General features: G+C 41.4%; 1 protein-coding gene across 2 annotated transcripts in view; it reads left to right on the top strand.

Moving 5' to 3' along the window:
• The window catches only part of POP1 (POP1 homolog, ribonuclease P/MRP subunit), a 37,909-nt gene that overhangs the window by 14,746 nt on the left and 4,713 nt on the right, over nucleotides 1-18,450 (top strand). Inside the window, exons 10-15 of one of the 2 annotated variants that reach the window (XM_029223240.1) lie at nucleotides 22-115; nucleotides 2,296-2,407; nucleotides 2,934-3,053; nucleotides 10,481-10,596; nucleotides 12,639-12,830; nucleotides 13,930-14,084. In XM_029223240.1, coding sequence (XP_029079073.1) covers nucleotides 22-115; nucleotides 2,296-2,407; nucleotides 2,934-3,053; nucleotides 10,481-10,596; nucleotides 12,639-12,830; nucleotides 13,930-14,084 — 789 coding nt within the window. The remainder of the gene's footprint in view (nucleotides 1-21; nucleotides 116-2,295; nucleotides 2,408-2,933; nucleotides 3,054-10,480; nucleotides 10,597-12,638; nucleotides 12,831-13,929; nucleotides 14,085-18,450) is intronic. The other variant, XM_029223242.1, reaches the window with a different exon arrangement.

The raw sequence follows: 18,450 nt of genomic DNA, 5'->3' as shown, positions 1-18,450 counted from the left end.
AAGACCTTTTCTTTCTTTCAGTGATTTGACGATGGAGATGAACAGATTCCGGCTGATCGGTCCACTTGCCCACTCCATCCTAACTGAAGCACTCAAAGCTGCTTCTGTCCACACTGTAAGAGTAAACGTGCTTGTAATGTTCTATTCTGGTCACCTCCTTCTTAGCAAATTTGTGAAACCTAACATAATTTGGTAACATTTTGGGCCATGGCTTATAAATGTTTGTTTCCCTACTTATGCTTATTATCAAAGACTTTTATCTTTCACTTTTCCTAGAAGAGCAAATCTAAGTGAATGTAATAAGTAAACTGACTTGTTCTTATTGAAATACAGACTGCTCCTGCAGCTTCTGAGTCTTGTAGAAGGTTCTTAACTTCTCCATAGGCAGCTAACAGGGAGCCCCTAAAATCCTGGAAAGTATATCCTAGTTTTTTTTGTTTGTACTTGTGTGATGCATATTTTCTGGGGCTAGTTTTAAGGGTGATGTCTAACAGGTTGAGAACAGTGTGTTGAGTGCAACTCTGTCCAATAGAATGTTCTGCGAGGGTGATGTTTCTTTGTGCCGTCCATTACGGAGCCACCAGCCACATGTAGCTACCAAGTTGCTAGCGTGACTGAGGAAGTGAATTGGTTCCTTTATTTAATTTTAATTAACTAACAGTTAAATTCAAACTGTTCTCTGTGGCTAGTGGCTGCCATGTTGACAGTGCAGGTCTGGAGAGTAGAGACTAGATTAGGAATCAGACACTTTGGGTTCAGATTCGGTTTGTTTTTCTGTATTTGTGCAATTAACCCTTCAGTGCCTGTGCCTCTTGCATATTGGACACGTTGAATATGGTGATAGATCTGAGCAGAGTTTGAGCTGTTAAAAGACAGATATTTAAAAAAAAAAAAAGACGACTTCTCTCTCCCTCTTCCCTGTTTCCACAGTAGTCTCAACCACTGTTGTCTCTTTCCTGGATCCTGAAGCAGCTTCTTAACTTTCCTTCATTGCTCTCACTTTTCACTCTATTCTCCACGCAGGAGGCAAAGTGATATTTTGACAATTTATTCACATCGTGCTACTTCCTGATTAAAAGCTTTTGGATAGCTTCTCATTGTATTTGAGATAAATTCCAAAGCCCTTAATTTGACTGGTAATCTTATACCTTCATGTCTGTCTGGCCTCATCTCTCCTCGCCTTTGGCACTTCAGCCACCCTGGCCTTCTTCCAGTTCTAGAATATGTCAGATCTCACCTCCCTTAGAGCCTGTCTGAATGTCCCACCTCTGTCACTCTTCTTGGCTAAGCCTTCCTCATTCTTTAAGTTTCAACATCTATATCATTTTCCTCTAGAATCCTTTTCTGATCCCCTAAGTTAAATTATATCCCTCCTGTTGTTTTCATCCCATCTTGCACATTTCCTCTATTTACGTCTAGATTTGTTTGCATATTTGTCCGATGTTCGTGTCTCATGAGAGTCTGAGCTTCGTGATGGCGAGGACGGAGCAGTCCCATTCTTTACTCTGTCCCCTGGGCTTAGCACAGTGCCTGGTGCAGAGTTGTTACTCCATGCTAGCTCGTAAGTTGCAGAGGGAGGATTTGAACCTAGGAAGTTTGGTTCCAGGGCCTGTACTTTGAACCACTAGTTTGTGCCACCTGAGTTTGTGTGAGGTAATGGGCGCATGTATTACAGGTTAGAATCTGTAGGGGCACATCCTACTTCAGTGAACTTTGGTATGAATCCTGGCTGGCTGTAGGTTCTCTTCCTGGGCATGCTTATGGTACTTGAACTGCTGTTTGAAACCTTTCCCAATTCCTAGTTCTGTTCAGAAAAAAGGCAAGTAAAATACTTGTGTAACTTCCTTGAAATTTCTAGAAATACTATAGTAGTAATAAATCCTTTTGCTGAAGATTTCTTCAAAAGGTATTGGTTTGGTTTTTCTTTGGTGAGGAAAATTTTATTGCTTCATTCTGTGGTGATGAAGTTGGTAGAGTGGGAGAAGAACACGGCATCTCTTGTTGGCACTGTGCTACAGAGATCACAGGTGTGCAGTCAGTTAGGTAGGTAGTCTCTCAGAAAACCAGGAATGTTTTTCTTAGTTTGTGAAATCTTGAGAGAAGTATAGTCCTGTGTCCTTGTCTGTAATTAGAAGAATCATTAGTCTGATGTGACAGTTTCCCTGGTTCCCCTCACAAAAGATTCATTCCCACAAACAGGGAAAAAAGGATGGGGCCAATAGCACAATGATTTTAACCAAAATTATTAAGTCTGATCCATTATTTGTCTGGTGAACAGGAGTTGTTGTTTTCCAGGAGGGAGAGGACACAGAGAAGACACCTCACTGTTGGTGGATTGAAGCCTGCAGGAATCCTGATAGCGTTTCCCTTCATCACAGACAGGAAACCATCTTTGAATTGTTGGGAGGTATAACGGGGGATACTGGGTTGTACTGGGGAAGAAGGGAAGAGTGGGAAATGGGTTAAAAGAGCATCTTGCAGTTGAGCTACTTAAATGTAGTGTGCTTTTTAACTTGTAACTGTTTGTTAAAATACAGCAAGAAAGCACAAATGAGGTGTTAGTATTCTAAATAATTGGCATTCCATTGCTATAGATAAATGCGTGTGCCAGCTACTAAACTAAAATCTTACTTACCTTCGCATGATTGCATTTGTGTGTGAAGCTCCTGTAGTTATTGATAGGAACATACATGCTCATGTCGTAAAATAACCTGTTATGTTAATTTAATGCTTTTTGTAAGAAACTTCACTCTTTATGAACGTTCATTTATTCCCTGAAAGTATCTTTGGGGAAAAAAAGGGGAATACGTGTCTTTACATAATTAGCCCAAGGTGAAAGTTTCATTAGAAAAATTTGAAAATAAAAGCAAATATATATGTATTTGTGAATAACTTTCTGTTTGCTTTTGGTTTTGTTTTGTTTTTTGCTAAAGGAATAACGTCACCAGCAGAAATTCCAGCAGGTACTATTCTGGGACTGACAGTTGGTGATCCACGAATAAATTTGCCTCAAAAGAGGTCCAAAGTTTTGCCCAATCCAGAAAAATGCCAAGGTAAAGTTCTTGAGACAACCTGGTTTTCCTTACTATTTAGAGCAGTCAGTCCCATTAGAAGAGTTCTGTCTGTGACACTTTTGCAGTAACTTTATCTGTAGAAGAATTAGGGCAGTCTTTACCTGCCTACCTTTCAAGGTGATTATGATCAAAGGAGATGTGTATGAGGAAGTATCTTTTAGCTGTAAACATGTAGCCTGATCATTATGTTCATTTTTTTCCCTGAGTTCTCTATTTTTAGTATCTAAGTAAAACCTGTCTCTGCAAACTTGGTTCTCTGAAAATGCCTGGCTTTTCAGAATTTTAATTGTGAGGAAGGGATCTGCACCGGCAGCTGGTCTTGTGCTCTTTGGAAGCCTCTGTCTGACCATACAGATGATCCAGGTTCGAATCCTGGCAAGGCCATCCCAGGTGCTGAAGGGTAAGATGTCTTGGTTTAGACTCAGTAGAGTGGCCTGCAGGAGTTCTTTGGGGTGACACGGTGGGGGATGGGTAGGGGCTGGCTAAAATTTTAGTCTAAAATTGCGATTTGCAGCAGTTGTGATCATGTCTCGTATTTACTGTCATTTAAACACGGTTAATTGGAAGAATAATTAAAATCAGCTTATGAACTTTTGGAGAAAGGATACAGGTGTGTGTAGAAACAACTTCAGAATTTTTTTTTTTACCTTCACATGTAGTTAGATAGCTTATTAAGGGGACAATAAAGTACTCTGCCGGAACTTTACATGAAAGGTGGATTGGATGAGGGAGGAGTTTAAGATATATAGGTAAGTTAGTGAATTACGGAGCCTAACACTTTAATCAATTCATTGTTGCCTCTTTCTTTTTTAATAGCAATATGGTCTGGAACAACCATAAAAGTTAACAGCGTCTACTACACCAATAAATGTTTACTGTCGTAATCATCTCAAAACTGTAGTGAAACTCTACTTAGCTTCTCTTGCTGCCTCAAACGCTTTTTTGGAATAAGGCAGTATTAAATTCTTCCTAAGGCTTTTGTCTTAATATAAATCAGTTCAAGGAAAATTAAAGTCTATCTTGAAAAACATGACTTAATTTCTACTATTAAAGCTTACCATGTTATGTCGTTGTGTTTTTTAATAATCAAAGTATAATTGATTTACAATATTGCATTAGTTTCAAGTGTATAACATAGTGGTTCAATATTTTTATACATTACCAAATGATCACCAAGATAAGTCTAGCTACCATGTGTCATCATACAGAGTTATTTCAATATCACTGACCATATTCCCCATTCTGTACATTACATCCCCATGACTTACTTATTTTATAACTGGAAGTTTGTATCTCTTAATCTCCCTCATCTATTTCACCCATCCCCCCGCACACGTCTCCCCTCTCACAACCTCCAGTTTGTTCTCTGTATCTAGGACTCTGTTTCTGTTTTGTTATGTTTGTTCATTAGATTCCTCATATTAGTGATATCATGTGCTATTTGTCTTTCTCTGAGTTATTTCACTTAGTGTAATATCCTCCAAATCCATCCATGTTGTTGGAAATGACGAAGTGTCATTCTTTTAATGTAGTATTCCATTGTATATATACCACATATTCTTTATCCATTCATCTGTTGATGGACACTTTCATACCTCGGCTGTTATAAATAATGTTGCAGTGAACATAGGGGTGCATGTATCTTTTCGAATTAGTGTTTTCATTTTCTTTGGAAATATACCCAGAAATGGAATTGCTGGATTGTATGGTAGTTCTATTTTTAGTTTTTTGAGGAACCTCTATTCTGTTTTCCGTAGTGGCTGTACCAATTTACATTCCCACCAGCAGTGTGTGAGGGTTCCTTTTTCTCCACATCCTCGCCAGATCTGTGTCCCCAGGAGGACTCCCAATTGCCTTCTGCCTCTCTGGGAAACTCTCGAAGATCAGCAAGTGGCTCTTTTCAAATTACTGCCTCTGTGCTGGGACTTGGAACATGTAGATTTTACGTGTACCCTTTAAGAGTGGAGTCTGTGTTTCCTGTAGCCCTCCAGCTCTCCTGTTCTCAAGCCCAGCTGGCCTTCAGAGCCAGACGTTCTACAGGCTCATCCTCTCTATGCAGCACCCCCAGGCTGGGGTACCTGATGAGGAGCTTGGTCCCCCTGCTCCCTCGGGGAAACTCTGCAATTATGATTCTCCTCCTGTTTGTGGGTTGCCTACCCAGGGGTGTGTATCTTGACTCTACCATGTCTCCACCTCTCCTATCTGGTTCCTTCTTTATTATCTTTAGTCGTGGAGAGCCTGTTCTGCTAGTCTTCAAGACGTTCTCATAGACAGTTGCTCTGTAAACAGTTGTAATTTTGGTGTGCCCATGTGAGGAGGTATGTTCAGGGTCTTACTTCACCATCGTGGCCACCAATCTTATTGTTGTATTTTATTAAAACCTGTTTTAAGTAATTTCTTTGAAGAAGTATCGGCATGTGAGCTATATAAAAAAGTAAACTTTTTAAGGAGTTAGTATTACACAAATATTATTAACAAATGTAACATACCATCTGGGATGACAATTCAAAAGTAATTTTAGAAATATACCTCGATGAGCTGGATCAATTAATAAAAGGTGAATCCTTAGAAGAATCTTAAGGTCATGATGGTCTTAATTGTCTGACATAACTTCCGGTCTGTCTTTCCATATCTGAAGTCATTCTTTGTTTTGACTTGGACAAAACAGATCAATTCTGGTGCTACTTAAACCATAGGAAGGGTTTGCCTGACTTGCATAACGTAAACAATTTATCTTCTTGTGTGTGCTGGGAATTATAGAGGGCTTGGAAAAGAGAAGGTACAGCAATGTGATACTGTGAAGTAATAAGAAATACATGTTTTGTTGTTTGTCCATGGTTCCTGGCACCTTGCTTCTAAAACTCTTGTAATTTCCTAAGTGACAAGAGCCTTAACGGCTAAAAGGAGAGCCTTTTCTTATTCCTAGCAAGCCCCTTTCAACCACACCTGAGTTTATGTTAATGAGGTGTCTTTTGGTAAAGCCCCTAAGGTTGGGGGCTGGCTGCCAGGGGAACCAACCAAAATGTTGGAACTTTCAGGCGCCACTCCTTCTCTCCCTGAGAAGGGAGAGGGGCTGGAGATTAAGCTTAATCGCTAATGGCCAATCAATCATACCTACCTGATGAAACCTCCATAAAAATCCTAGAGTGGAGTTTGGAGAGCTCCCTGTTTGCTGAACCCTTGGAGGTGCTGGGTGGTGGGGTGCCCAGAGAGGGCGTGGAAGCTCCACACCCCTTCCCCTTTACCTTGCCCTGTGCACCTCTTACGTCTGGCTGTTTCAGAGCTGTATCCTTTTATTAAAAAACCACCCAGTAATGTAGTAAGTAAACTGTTTTCCTGAGTTCTGGGAGCCATTCTAGCAAACTATTGGACTTGGCCAATTTATAGCCAGTTGGTCAGGACTTAAAATTGGCGTCTGAAGTGGGAGCCGTCTGTGGGACTGAGCCCTTAACCTGTGGGATCTGATGCTATCTCTAGGTAGGTAGCGTCAGGATTGAGTTAAATTGTAGGACACTCAGCTGGTGTCAGAGAATTGTTTGCTGTGGGAAAAACACCCACACACTTGAGCATCAGAAATATTGAGAGTAGAATAGAGTACAGAGATGGAAATGGTTTTCTCTTTCAGTGAAGACCCTGAGGTGATGATGCGTATCCTCAGGTGCTTTGAAAAAGTTTACCTGATCATTTCTTTCTTTTTCTTTTTTAAATAAATTTATTTTCATTTATTTATTTATGGCTGCGTTGGGTCTTTGTTGCTACACGCGGGCTTTCTCTAGTTGTGGCGAGCGGGGGGCTACTCTTTGTTGCGGTGTACGGGCTTCTCATTGCAGTGGCTTCTCTTGTTGTGGAGTACGGGCTCTAGGCGCCCGGGCTTCAGTAGTTGTGGCATGTGGGCTCAGTAGTCGTGGCTCGTGGGCTCTAGAGCACAGGCTCTGTAGTTGTGGCGCACGGGCTTAGTTGCTCCGCGGCATGTGGGATCTTCCCGGACCAGGTATCAAACCCGTGGCCCCTGCATTGGCAGGTGGATTCTTAACCACTGCGCCACCAGGGAAGTCCTATCATTCATTTCTTGAGTTTGATAAATATTAACAATATGTTTTTGTGAATCTTTTCAACTTCATTAACACAGCATTTCACTGTGTAAAGAGCTGGCTTTCTGGGTGAAATTTAAAAATACAAGTTCTGCTCTACTATCTGTTCTTTTAGTATTTGCTCTCCTTAACATCTGGTTTGCTTTGTTAGATTATTTTAACTAGTCTTTGTCTTCCAGAGATGAATTTGCTTTAGAAAATACTGACCTTACATTGTGCTCATAGGCTCCTTTTAGTCTTTCTCTTTATACCCTCTCTATTACCGTGTACCCCAAACAGTTGACTTTCTCAAGTTCCCAGTTATTAGTCATTATTGCCATGACTTCTCAGTTTCTGCTCTTGGGAGAAAAAATATCTGATAGCTTCAGCTGGGCCTTTTTAACTGTTCTGCAAATTTAATTTAAAATAGAGTGAATTTGAAGGCTGTAACTTTGGTTCATTTGAATCCCAAATGATTAAACCTTTTATTCATTTCCCTTGCTTCTCTAAGAAACACTTAAGAAAATTTTAAAATCTGGTAATCTTCAAATACGTTTAAGAAAGGAGAAGATAAGCTAGTCAACCTTTAAGTCACAATTCTGGAGTTATGTAGTCAATTAGCTTTGGTCCGAGATGAAAGAGAATGTGCTTTATGTGAGCCTTGGGGGAAGGACTTAGAATTACGCACGGAATTGACAGTGATTCTGGGCACACTGAGGGGTGTGCTGACTCAACTGATAATATTTTTTTCTCAGTAGTGAAGACTGTTGACTTAAAAGGCCTCTTTTGCCTTCAGACATACTCTGCTTTGTCATTATAGTATCACACAGAATAGTTTCACCATCCTAAGTCAGCTGTGCTCTCTCTTTTCATCCCTTTCTCACTGCTTCCAACCCCTGATCCTTCCAACAGTCTCTCTGGTTTTGCCTTTTCCAGAATGTCACATAGTTGGAATCATACAGTATGTAGCCTTTTCAGATTGGTTTCTTTCATATAGTAATATGCTTTTAAGGTTCTTTCTTGTCTTTTCATGGCTTGATAGCTCATTTATTTTTTTATTTACATCTTTATTGGAGTATAATTGCTTTACAATGGTGTGTTAGTTTCTGCTTTATAACAAAGTGACTCAGTTATACATATACATATATCTCCATATCTCTTCCCTCTTGTGTCTCCCTCCCTCCCACCCTCCCTATCCCACCCCTCTAGGTGGTCACAAAGCACCGAGCTGATCTTCCTGTGCTACGCGGCTGCTTCCCACTAGCTATCTATTTTGCGTTTGGTAGTGTATATATGTCCATGCCACTCTCTCACTTTGTCCCAGCTTACCCTTCCCCCTCCCCATATCCTCAAGTCCATTCTCTAGTAGGTCTGTGTCTTTATTCCCGTCTTACCCCTAGGTTCTTCATGACACTTTTTTTTTTCTTAGATTCCGTATATATGTGTTAGTATACGGTATTTGTCTTTCTCTTTCTGACTTACTTCACTCTGTATGACAGACTCTAGGTCCATCCACCTCACTACAAATAACTCAATTTTGTTTCTTTTTATGGCTGAGTAATATTCTATTGTATATATGTGCCACATCTTCTTTATCCATTCATCCGATGATGGACCCTTAGGTTGTTTCCATGTCCTGGCTATTGTAAATAGAGCTGCAATGAACATTTTGGTACATGACTCTTTTTGAATTACGGTTTTCTCAGGGTATATGCCCAGTACTGGGATTGCTGGGTCATATGGTAGTTCTATTTGTAGTTTTTTAAGGAACCCCCATACTGTTCTCCATAGTGGCTGTACCAATTCACATTCCCACCAACAGTGCAAGAGTGTTCCCTTTTCTCCACACCCTCTCCAGCATTTATTGTTTCTAGATTTTTTGATGATGGCCATTCTGACCGGTGTGAGATGATATCTCATTGTAGTTTTGATTTGTATTTCTCTAATGATTAATGATGTTGAGCATTCTTTCATGTGTTTGTTGGCAATCTGTATATCTTCTTTGGAGAAATGTCTGTTTAGGTCTTCTGCCCATTTTTGGATTAGGTTGTTTGATAGCTCATTTCTTTTTAGTGCTGAATAATATTCCATTGTCTGGATGTACCATCTACTTTGTTTCATCTTTTTACTTATTATTTTTTAGAATATTTGAAGATGAAATTGTGCTTTCCTATGCCTTCACACCCTAACTTTAGCCATCTCTTTTGTCTGCAGCCAAATCTGAATAAAATCCCAGCTCTGTCACTCAGATCTATGGCAGCACTCCACAAGAAAGCCTTCTCGGCAGACAGCTGTTTGATGGGGCTTTTTTGCTCCTAGACAGGCCGTGTGAATTTTTACAGCACACGCCTTGTCCCTTGAGATGCTGCTGGTTATTCTCTCCAGCTGCACTAGAAGCAATTGCTGCTTTCATCTCAGATCTTTTCACCAGTTTAGTTTTTTCTAACTTGTTTATCCCTGATATCTGTCACATTATGGCCAAGTCACTTCCAGCTTACTTTTTTCAGCCATCAGACCCATGCAGGTTGAGTGACCTTTCTATGTTGGCATTTTAGGACCTTAGCCTAAACTCATGAATTGTCTGACTTTTTACTTTTAATTCTTCAGTCCAGCAAAGTAAGATTTGAAAGATTTTTTTTCCCCTAGTGTTTAAGTAAATTGCATGTAGGAAGTCTCTTCTATCAATATATATGTTTATAACTGAAAAAATTCCTCCTCCTTTCCCACTAGAGTACTTTTTGGCATGGTGTAGCTCGTTTAAAGGGATGAAACAACATATTTCACAACAAATATATTCGTTTTAAAGGACTGAGAAAAATACGTTTTACAGAAAGGAATACATTCAATTCAATAAAAAAGGGTTATCAGAGACTTGAAGTAATAGGACAGAAGAAAAGGATGGTATCTGTTGGCTCAAGACCATTGGGTCAGGGATGACATAAAGAGCCCTGAAGCCAATAGTTAAAATATGATTTGTGCCGTCAAGAGCATATAATCAAGAAATGGTTCGCCTCTGCAGTGATGCCTAGAACGTGATTATCTTAAATGTGGAATCAGGTAGATATTTAGAGGCAATTTAATGTAATATTTGCATCTTACAGACTAAAAATAAATGTCAAAGAAATAAATTTAGGAGCCTTTGCTGTTTCACAGATTATGAAACCAACTGTAAGCATAACAATTTCTACTCAAGTAACTAAATTCCTCTAGAGAAGTTAGGCTTCTAGAGGAGCCTATAGAATAGTTTCTTGTAAGAAAAGGTCACCTGGCTTTGTTTAGAATTTGACCTCACTGATCTAAGGAATGTGGTTTAAGGCTATTTCTTTTCCCTCTTAGATAATGAGAAAGTTAGACAGCTGCTTCTGGAGGGTGTGCCTGTGGAGTGTTCGCATAGCTTTCTTTGGAACCAAGATATCTGTAAGAGTGTCACAGAGAATAAAATCCCGGATCAGGTAACTAATGGTAAAGTTGTGAAAACAGGCTGAAATTCATCACTCTAGAGACCATGAACGTTATTTCATATTTTATAGAATCCCATAGACTTCCTTTTATTTTCAATTTTTGTATCCCTTATGATATATACAATGCTATTTTCCATTCTTAGAGAAGAATAATCTCTAGAAAAGGTTAATACAAAGACTTTTTCTTGAAATGATAATCTTATGGTTTAATTTTTTTTCTTTTATTATTTTTCCCCTTAAATGTTCTCTGTCATTAATTTCACAATGATTGAGCTCCTGTCAACACCAGGTATTGTATTAGATAATGGGGTAGATGACTAGGATTAGGTTGAAGAAGTACAGAGTACAAAGGAAGCCCGAAGAAGGGGTACTGAGCCCGGACTAGGGAAACTGGGGAAAGCTTCCTGGGTGGAGGAGCTGGTATTTGAGCTAACTCTTAGGTGTGTGGTGAGAAATACCTAGGCTTCTTGGCGGCCAGGGGCCAGGAGCCAAGGCTACAGTGGAGAAAGGATTGTTGGAGTTGAGAACGAGGGCAAGGGCCCAGGCCAAAAACAGGATGGCATGTTCAGGAATCTCCAAGCAGACCAGTATCTTGGAGTTAAGGGTAGGGTAGGAGATGGAACTGAGGAGATAAAAAGGGGCTATAGCATAAAAGACCTTGAGGCATTTTTGGATTTGGACTGAAGATGCAGGGGCCATTGAAGATTTTAAGTTGGGCCATGACATGATCAGATTTCAGTCTGGCAGTGCTATGGAGACTAGGGACGGGGATAAGGGGGCGGAAGAGCTGGAGAGAGGGCTTGTGGTTGGATGGCTTAGAAGAGACCCTTGAAGTAGTCCAGATGGCATGATGGGGGCCTGAAGTGTGGCAGTATGGCTGGAGTGGAGGGGCTAGGGTTTAATACATATACCTGGAAGGTAAAACTGCCTAGACTCAGTGGTTGATTGGAAGATGGGAAGTGAGAAAGGAGGAGGCCTGTGGTTTAGGTCCTAATGGTCTAGCTTGGTTTTAGGAGCTCAGCTAAAAGAGAGGCAGAGCCAGGTCTGACTTGTCACTGCTGTCTTCCCAAGTTCTAGCTAAGTGCCTGGCATATAACAGGTGCTTAGGAAATATTTGAATGAACAAGTAAATGAATGAAGACTAAACATTTGAAAGAATGAGTGAATGAGCTAATGAACTGTGAGAATTGTATGTCATCCAGCCAGCCGGGGCACACAGGAAGAGAGTGACGCAGCGGGGAAGATGAGTTTAGTCTCAGATAAACTGAGGGGCCTCAGGACGTCCCAGGAGCAGATGTCCAGGAGACAGGTTTCTATCCCAGGAGGAAAAGTTGGGCCTAAAGAGATAGATATTTTGGAATTACCAATATGTAGAAGGTAGTGGAAACTTGACCAAAGGTAAAAAAAGGAGACTCGGGACTTGGTCATGCATGAAGGGCATTCATGAGTTAGACTTTGTAGCATGGAGGTGGCCTCCTGTGTAGTCTTCTCAGTTGAGCGTCAGGCCTGCCTCCACCTGGCAAGACTGCAAGGACGTTGTTATCCACTCCCTGCAGTCCACTTAATAGATCATTTATAGCATCTTCTCTTTTAAGACCTGCTGAGAAATTTTCTTAAAAGCTGGAGTATTTTCCCACGTGCCCCTCCTTGAGAAGTTCTTGTTTATAGCCCTTTTACTTCATGACCACCAATCTTAACCAAAATAAATGTAGGGACAGAGTATCACAATGTAAGATTAATCCTGATAGATAAGGAATTAGCAGAATGAATGTATATTATTTTATTACTTTGAATCACTTAGTATATTCTAATTTAAGACAATTTGGCATTTTCTACCAAAGCACTTGTATAGAGGAAAATCATCCTGGGAGAAATACCTTGTACTTAAAATGGCTCACATTTATTTATTGAGAACACCTTTTTCTTGCTTTTTAAAAGAGCATTGAACTTTCTAAAGCTGCTTATAGGGAGACCCAGTAGGATCTCCCGGAAGACTAGGGTTGTTTGTCTTGAATTATTTTCTTCCACTTCAGGATTTAAACCGGAAGAGGAGTGAATTGCTGGTGCCCGGGTCACAGCTTTTTTTAGGTCCCCATGAATCCAAGGTTCCTATACTTTTGATTCAACAGCCAGGAAAAGTGACTGGTGATGACCAGCGAGGCTGGGGAAGTGGCTGGGATGTCCTCCTCCCAAAGGGCTGGGGCATGGCTTTCTGGATTCCATTTGTAAGTTACTCTTCGATTCTGACCAACAGTTACAACATTTAAAATACATTCCCAGTGAATGCCAAGCACTGAAAATGTTCCTGACTTTACGCACGACCTAGAAATTGAGTGCTAGTTTTCTGCCCTTTGAGCTATAATCCTGGATATAAGATACTTCATAGAGTCCCTGGAGCCCGGTTTTCATTACTAAGAGTTGTGCTGACATTTTTTGAATTTTTGAGGTTTTAAAAGTGGCCTGATTTTTGAATAATAGTGGCAACAAAATGTTGAGGTTTCTTTACTTGAAATTTGTTACAGTTTAAAAGCCAAAAGACTTCGTTTTTATAGATGTGTAGAATACAGTTTTTTTTTTTTTACGTGCTGTTCCATTTATTCCTCTTTTATTAACTGCAGCTAAAAATTTTATTGAAAATCTAATGTGTGTTTTTTTTTTCCTGGTTAAATAATTACTTTGAGCTAGAAAGCATAAAGGACATGACATGTAAGACCATTAGATTCAGGCAGATAATTAATTTTAGTGATTATGCATAGTGCAAAGGACATTCAGTTAATCATTTAGGAGTGGGAATATTTTTAAATCTAACTTTAAAATTATGAACTGTTTTAAGCACACAGAAGGTATACCTGTGTACCTTTCACCCACCATCCAGCTTAAGAAATAAGACATTATAGGTTCATTGGAAGCGCTCTGTGTATCCCTCTCCAATCCCATTTCCCTCTCTCCTTCTAAAGGAATCACTAGTCCTATTTTTGGTGTTTGTCACTATCATGCATGTTTTTATAGCTTTATTAAGTGTGTGTGTATATCCTAAAATAAAATAGCTATATTTGACATGTTTTTAAACTTTATTCCTTGTATAAATGCTTTTGCAACTTGCAATATTCACTCAACATTGAGATTTTTCCATGTTGATTGGTGAAGCTCTATTTCATTCATTTTTACTATTGTATGGTAACCCATCATGGGGTAGTTCCCCAGTGTATTTATCCATTCTATTTTTGATGGGTATTTAGGTTTCCCATTTTTCTCCATACAAAGAATTTAGCAGTTTCACTTTAAGTTGGTATAGTGACAGGATCTTTCTGGCATTTCTTTCAGATCTATCGAGGTGCAAGAGTTGGAGGATTAAAAGAGACTGTAGTGCATTCTCAGTATAAAAGGTCACCTAATGTCCCAGGTGATTTCCCAGACTGCCCTGCTGGGATTCTCTTTGCTGAAGAGCAAGCTAAGAATCTTCTTGAAAAGTACAAAAGGTAAGAAACTGGATTCTCTAGTTTGATGTCTTTTTTTTTTTAAATAAATTTATTTATTTTTTGCTGTGTAGGGTCTTCATTGCTGAGTGTGGGCTTTGTCTAGTTGCGGCGAGCAGGGGCTACTCTTCGTTGAGGTGCACGGTCTTCTTATCGTGGTGGCTTCTCTTGTTGCAGAGCGTGGGCTCTAGGCACGCGGGCTTCAGTAGTTGTGGCACGCGGGCTTCAGTAGTTGTGGCTCACGGGCTCTAGAGAGCAGGCTCAGTAGTTGTGGCGCACGGGCTTAGTTGCTCCGCAGCATGTGGGATCTTCCTGGACCACGGCTCGAACCCGTGTCCCCTGCATTGGCAGGCGGATTCTTAACCACTGTGCCACCAGGGGAGTCCGGCAGGCGGGTTCTTAACCACTGCATCACCAGGGAAGTCCCTAGTTTGATGTCTTAAGGGGAAGACACATTGAACAATCATGTTTGTCCTGGCTTCAGGGACTCTTACTATATAATGTGGAGTTCTTAGACTTGTCAACATTCCCAAGGCATAATTCAGAAGATGCTACTTAGGTCAGGAGATTGCCCTACATCTAGATTTTATAGCCCATGCAGGTTACAAACCTTTCTCTGGGTTATTTGCTTCACTGATGATGGTGGACACCTAAGCTGCGGACCTGAGTCCCGGGCGCTTGTTAATTGATTCCCGCTACTGAGCCCTGCCTCCTCAAAATGGAAATTGTGTCTTTCGTAATGGTTATAGATGGAGTACATACTTATGAATTTTAATGAAAGTATGGAAACATACAAAAATACTTTATAAACTGGTGTATTCCTTTTATCCAGAGAGATAGCACTGTTTTTACATTTTGGTATCTATCCATCTAGACTTTTTTCTTTTCCGTTGGAGGAGTGGCCAGTGAGGGGCTTTATTTCCTTTATACTCTGGAAAGGAAACATAGGGCACCTGTATTTCCTACTGAACTGTAGACTTCGGGAAGCACAAAAGCTCTCTTGTTTGTTGTGGCATCTGCAGTATCTAGCCGGTGCCTAGGGCGCAGTGGGCCTTAATACCTGTTTTTTTGTTGACTGATGAATGGGTGACTCATTGAATGTTGTATTTCCTTGACTGTGAGCTCCGCAGTTGTGCTCTCCTGTGCGCTGCTGCAACTCTAGAGACAGGCTTGGCCACAGTTGGCTTGGCTTTCCAGCTGTTGTTTGAATGATGGATGAATGAGTGAGTGAGTGAACGGGGATACGTTCCTGGATTGCTGGTTTACAAGCCCTTTGAGGGCAGCCATTGTGTGTTGTACATCTTACGCCTCCCATGGTGTGCAGGGGCTTCTCCATGCTTGTTAAATAATAATTGACAGTAATACTTATTTCTCACCCTTTCGATTTTTTTATGTATGTAAATTTTTCATAGACACAAATTTTTTTTAAGGCATTGTATTACATATACTATTTTGAAACCTGCTTTTTTCATTTAGCTGTGTATTATGGAAAGTTTTCCCATATCAATAAATATGACTCTAAACCAAGAGTTGGCAAACTTTTTCTGTAAAGGGCCAGATGATAACTATTTCTGGCTTTGTGGGCCCTTTGGTCTCCATGGCAGCTGCTCAACTCTGCCATGTGGCACGAAAGCAGCCTCAGAGGATGCATAAATGAGTGAGCACGGCTGTGTTCCAGGCTCACGCTATGGACGATCCTATTTGAATTTCATAGCATTTTCATGTGCCACACGATATTATTCTCTTGTGTTTTTTTCTTTCCTTTTTTCTTTTTTTTGGCTGCACCGCGCGGCTTGTGAGATCTTAGTTCCCCAACCAGGAATGAAACCCGGGCCCCCTGCAGTGGAAGCGCGGAGTCCTAACCACTGGACCTTCAGGGAATTCCCTCTTGTGTTTTTTTCAACCATTGAAAAATGTAAAAACCATTCTTAGCTCGCGGGTCATACAAAAACAGGCAGTGGGCCAGGTTTGCCCAGTGAGTTGTAGTCTGCCAATGCAGCATGGCTGTTCTGTGATTTATCAGTGGCCCTTTAGGTTCTTTCTGAGTTTTTGCTCTGTGCTTCTGTGAACAGCTTTCCACTTGTATCTCTGCGTATTTGATCTATTCATTTAGCACATGTTTACTTGGAACTTGCCGTGTGTCAAAAACCTTTCTAGGCACTGAGGCTGCAGCAGGGGACAGGACGGGCAAAGTCTGCTCTGCCCTTGTGGAGCTTATTCTTGATGGAAGTACGTGTTTCTACACTAGTGGGAGGGATCCAGGCAAGGGGAGGGAGGCTAAAATGGCCAGAGCAAAGCCCTTGAGTGAGGAAGACGGGGTAGCATCCAGGGCATAAGGGGAGGAGTGGCATTCCTTAGGATCAGGCTTAGCTGTCTTATTTTTAGTAGGCTGGAAGGCTGACTCTGGAAATGCGAATACGGATTTAGGTAGGCTAGACTCTGCGCAGAGGTTGGGTAGTAGTAGTCTGATTGTGACCGTCTTCTCTGAAAAATAGGCAAGGTTATCATCTAGGAATAAGGGGGAGAGAGGCTGTTGGAGATTTGAGGAGAGAGGAATTGATATAAACAGTGTTCTGGGAGAGTGGAAGATAGAATCGACTGGAGAAACGTATCAGATTTGTAAGAAATGTAGGAGTCCACTTAAGTTGTGTTGACAGTGAGACCCTTCGGGACTACTGCATGTTCTTCCCCAGCCATGTTCTGCCAATCAGGTGCTGGCGTGGGGTAGTGGAGGGTTGAACGTAACCAGCAGGGGCTTTGCCGGAGGAGGGACTTGGGGGTATGTGTAAAGGGAGTGACTCTCTTAGGAACTGTGGCATCTAGGCTTCCAAGGAGAGAGATGTGAGGACGGTAGTGAGCAGTGATGAAGTGGTAAACGAATACAGTAAGTCTCCTACATACGAACCTTCAAGTTGCGAACTTTCAACGATGTGAACGTGTGTTCCATCAGCGTCAGGCAGGCATGAGTGACACTGCAGCCTGCCCTCCGTCTCCCATTGCTGAGGATCCTTCAGCTCTGCCATCTCCCACCTCCTCTCCCTCCTCCAGTCAGTAACTCTTCTTGCCTGTTCACTCGATGCCAGCCCCGTATGCCAGCTGTTGTACTGTACTTCTCAAGGTACTGTACTATAAGATTAAAAATGTTCTCTTTATTTTTTGTGTTTGTTTTCTATGTATTATTTGTGTGAAAAGTATTGATATTATAAACCTATTATAACACTATATAGCCGATTGTGTTAGTTGGGTACCTAGGCTAACTTTGTTGGACTTACGAACAAATTGGACTTACGAATTCGCTCTTGGAACGGAACTCATTCGTACGTAGGGGACTTACCGTAGTAAGTTCCAGTGGTTGAGGAACTGTTGCCGTGGAGAGGTAAATGGGCAGGCAAAATAGGAGGCGTCATTCTGAGTGAAGGATACTTGAAATTGAGATTTTAAGGTGGAGCAAGTGTTGGCAGTGACCAAAAGGTAAGGTGTGACCAGGAGAGTGGGTGGTTGAGATGGGGGGAAGTAAAAGGTGTGAGAAGTTTCTGGTGGGCCAGAGTACTAGAAGGATGATATATGTAGCTGCTGAAGCCATTGAGAATGGTCGGGATGGAGGGGAAGGCAGAGTGGCGGGGAATGGGGTGCCTGGGGAGTTGACCGAGGCCCTGGCTGAGCAGGGAGAGCCAGTGGTTTATCTGATGGCTTGTGCTTCAGGGGAGCGGGAAGGAGAAGAAAAGCGGTCTGGGGGCATCAGGAGGAATGTGCCCACCCCTAGGCCTGTGGGGTGTGAAAAAGAAAGAGCTATCACTTGAGAGGAGCTGTAGCGGAAAGAAGGCAAAGAAGGACCTTAGGCTCAATCTCATAAATAAGATTTCTAGTTAAAAAGAAAAAAAAGCTGCATGCTTTGAGGATTTGACGTACCATTGGCAAACTGCTATTTGTATTAGTGTAGAATTTTACCTCTAGTTCCGAGGGTGCCTGTTTTCCCTCACGTCTCCATAACATGGGCTATTACCAATCTTTTATTTTTTAATTAATTAAAAAAAATTATTTATTTATTTATTTTTGGCTGCGATGGGTCTTTGTTGCTGCATGCGGGCTTTCTCTAGTTGTGGTGGCTTCTCTTTGTTGTGGAGCACAGGCTCTAGGCGCACGGGCTTCCGTAGTTGTGGCTCGGGGGCTCTAAGAGTGCAGGCTCAGTAGTTGTGACACATGGGCTCTGTTGCTCCGCAGCATGTGGGATCTTCCCGGACCAGGGCTCAAACCCGTGTCCCCTGCATTGGCAGGCGGATTCTTAACCACTGCGCCACCAGGGAAGTCCTTACCAATCTTAATACTGACAAAACATAGATGAAAAAATGGCATCTTACCGTTCTCATTT

Source organism: Monodon monoceros, unplaced genomic scaffold (genome assembly GCF_005190385.1).
Source record: "Monodon monoceros isolate NGI ecotype Baffin Bay Population unplaced genomic scaffold, NGI_Narwhal_1 Super_Scaffold_14, whole genome shotgun sequence".
NCBI classification, from domain to species: Eukaryota; Metazoa; Chordata; class Mammalia; order Artiodactyla; family Monodontidae; genus Monodon; species Monodon monoceros.
Note: the sequence above shows the minus strand (reverse complement) of the source record. Positions and strands in the feature narration are given on the sequence as shown.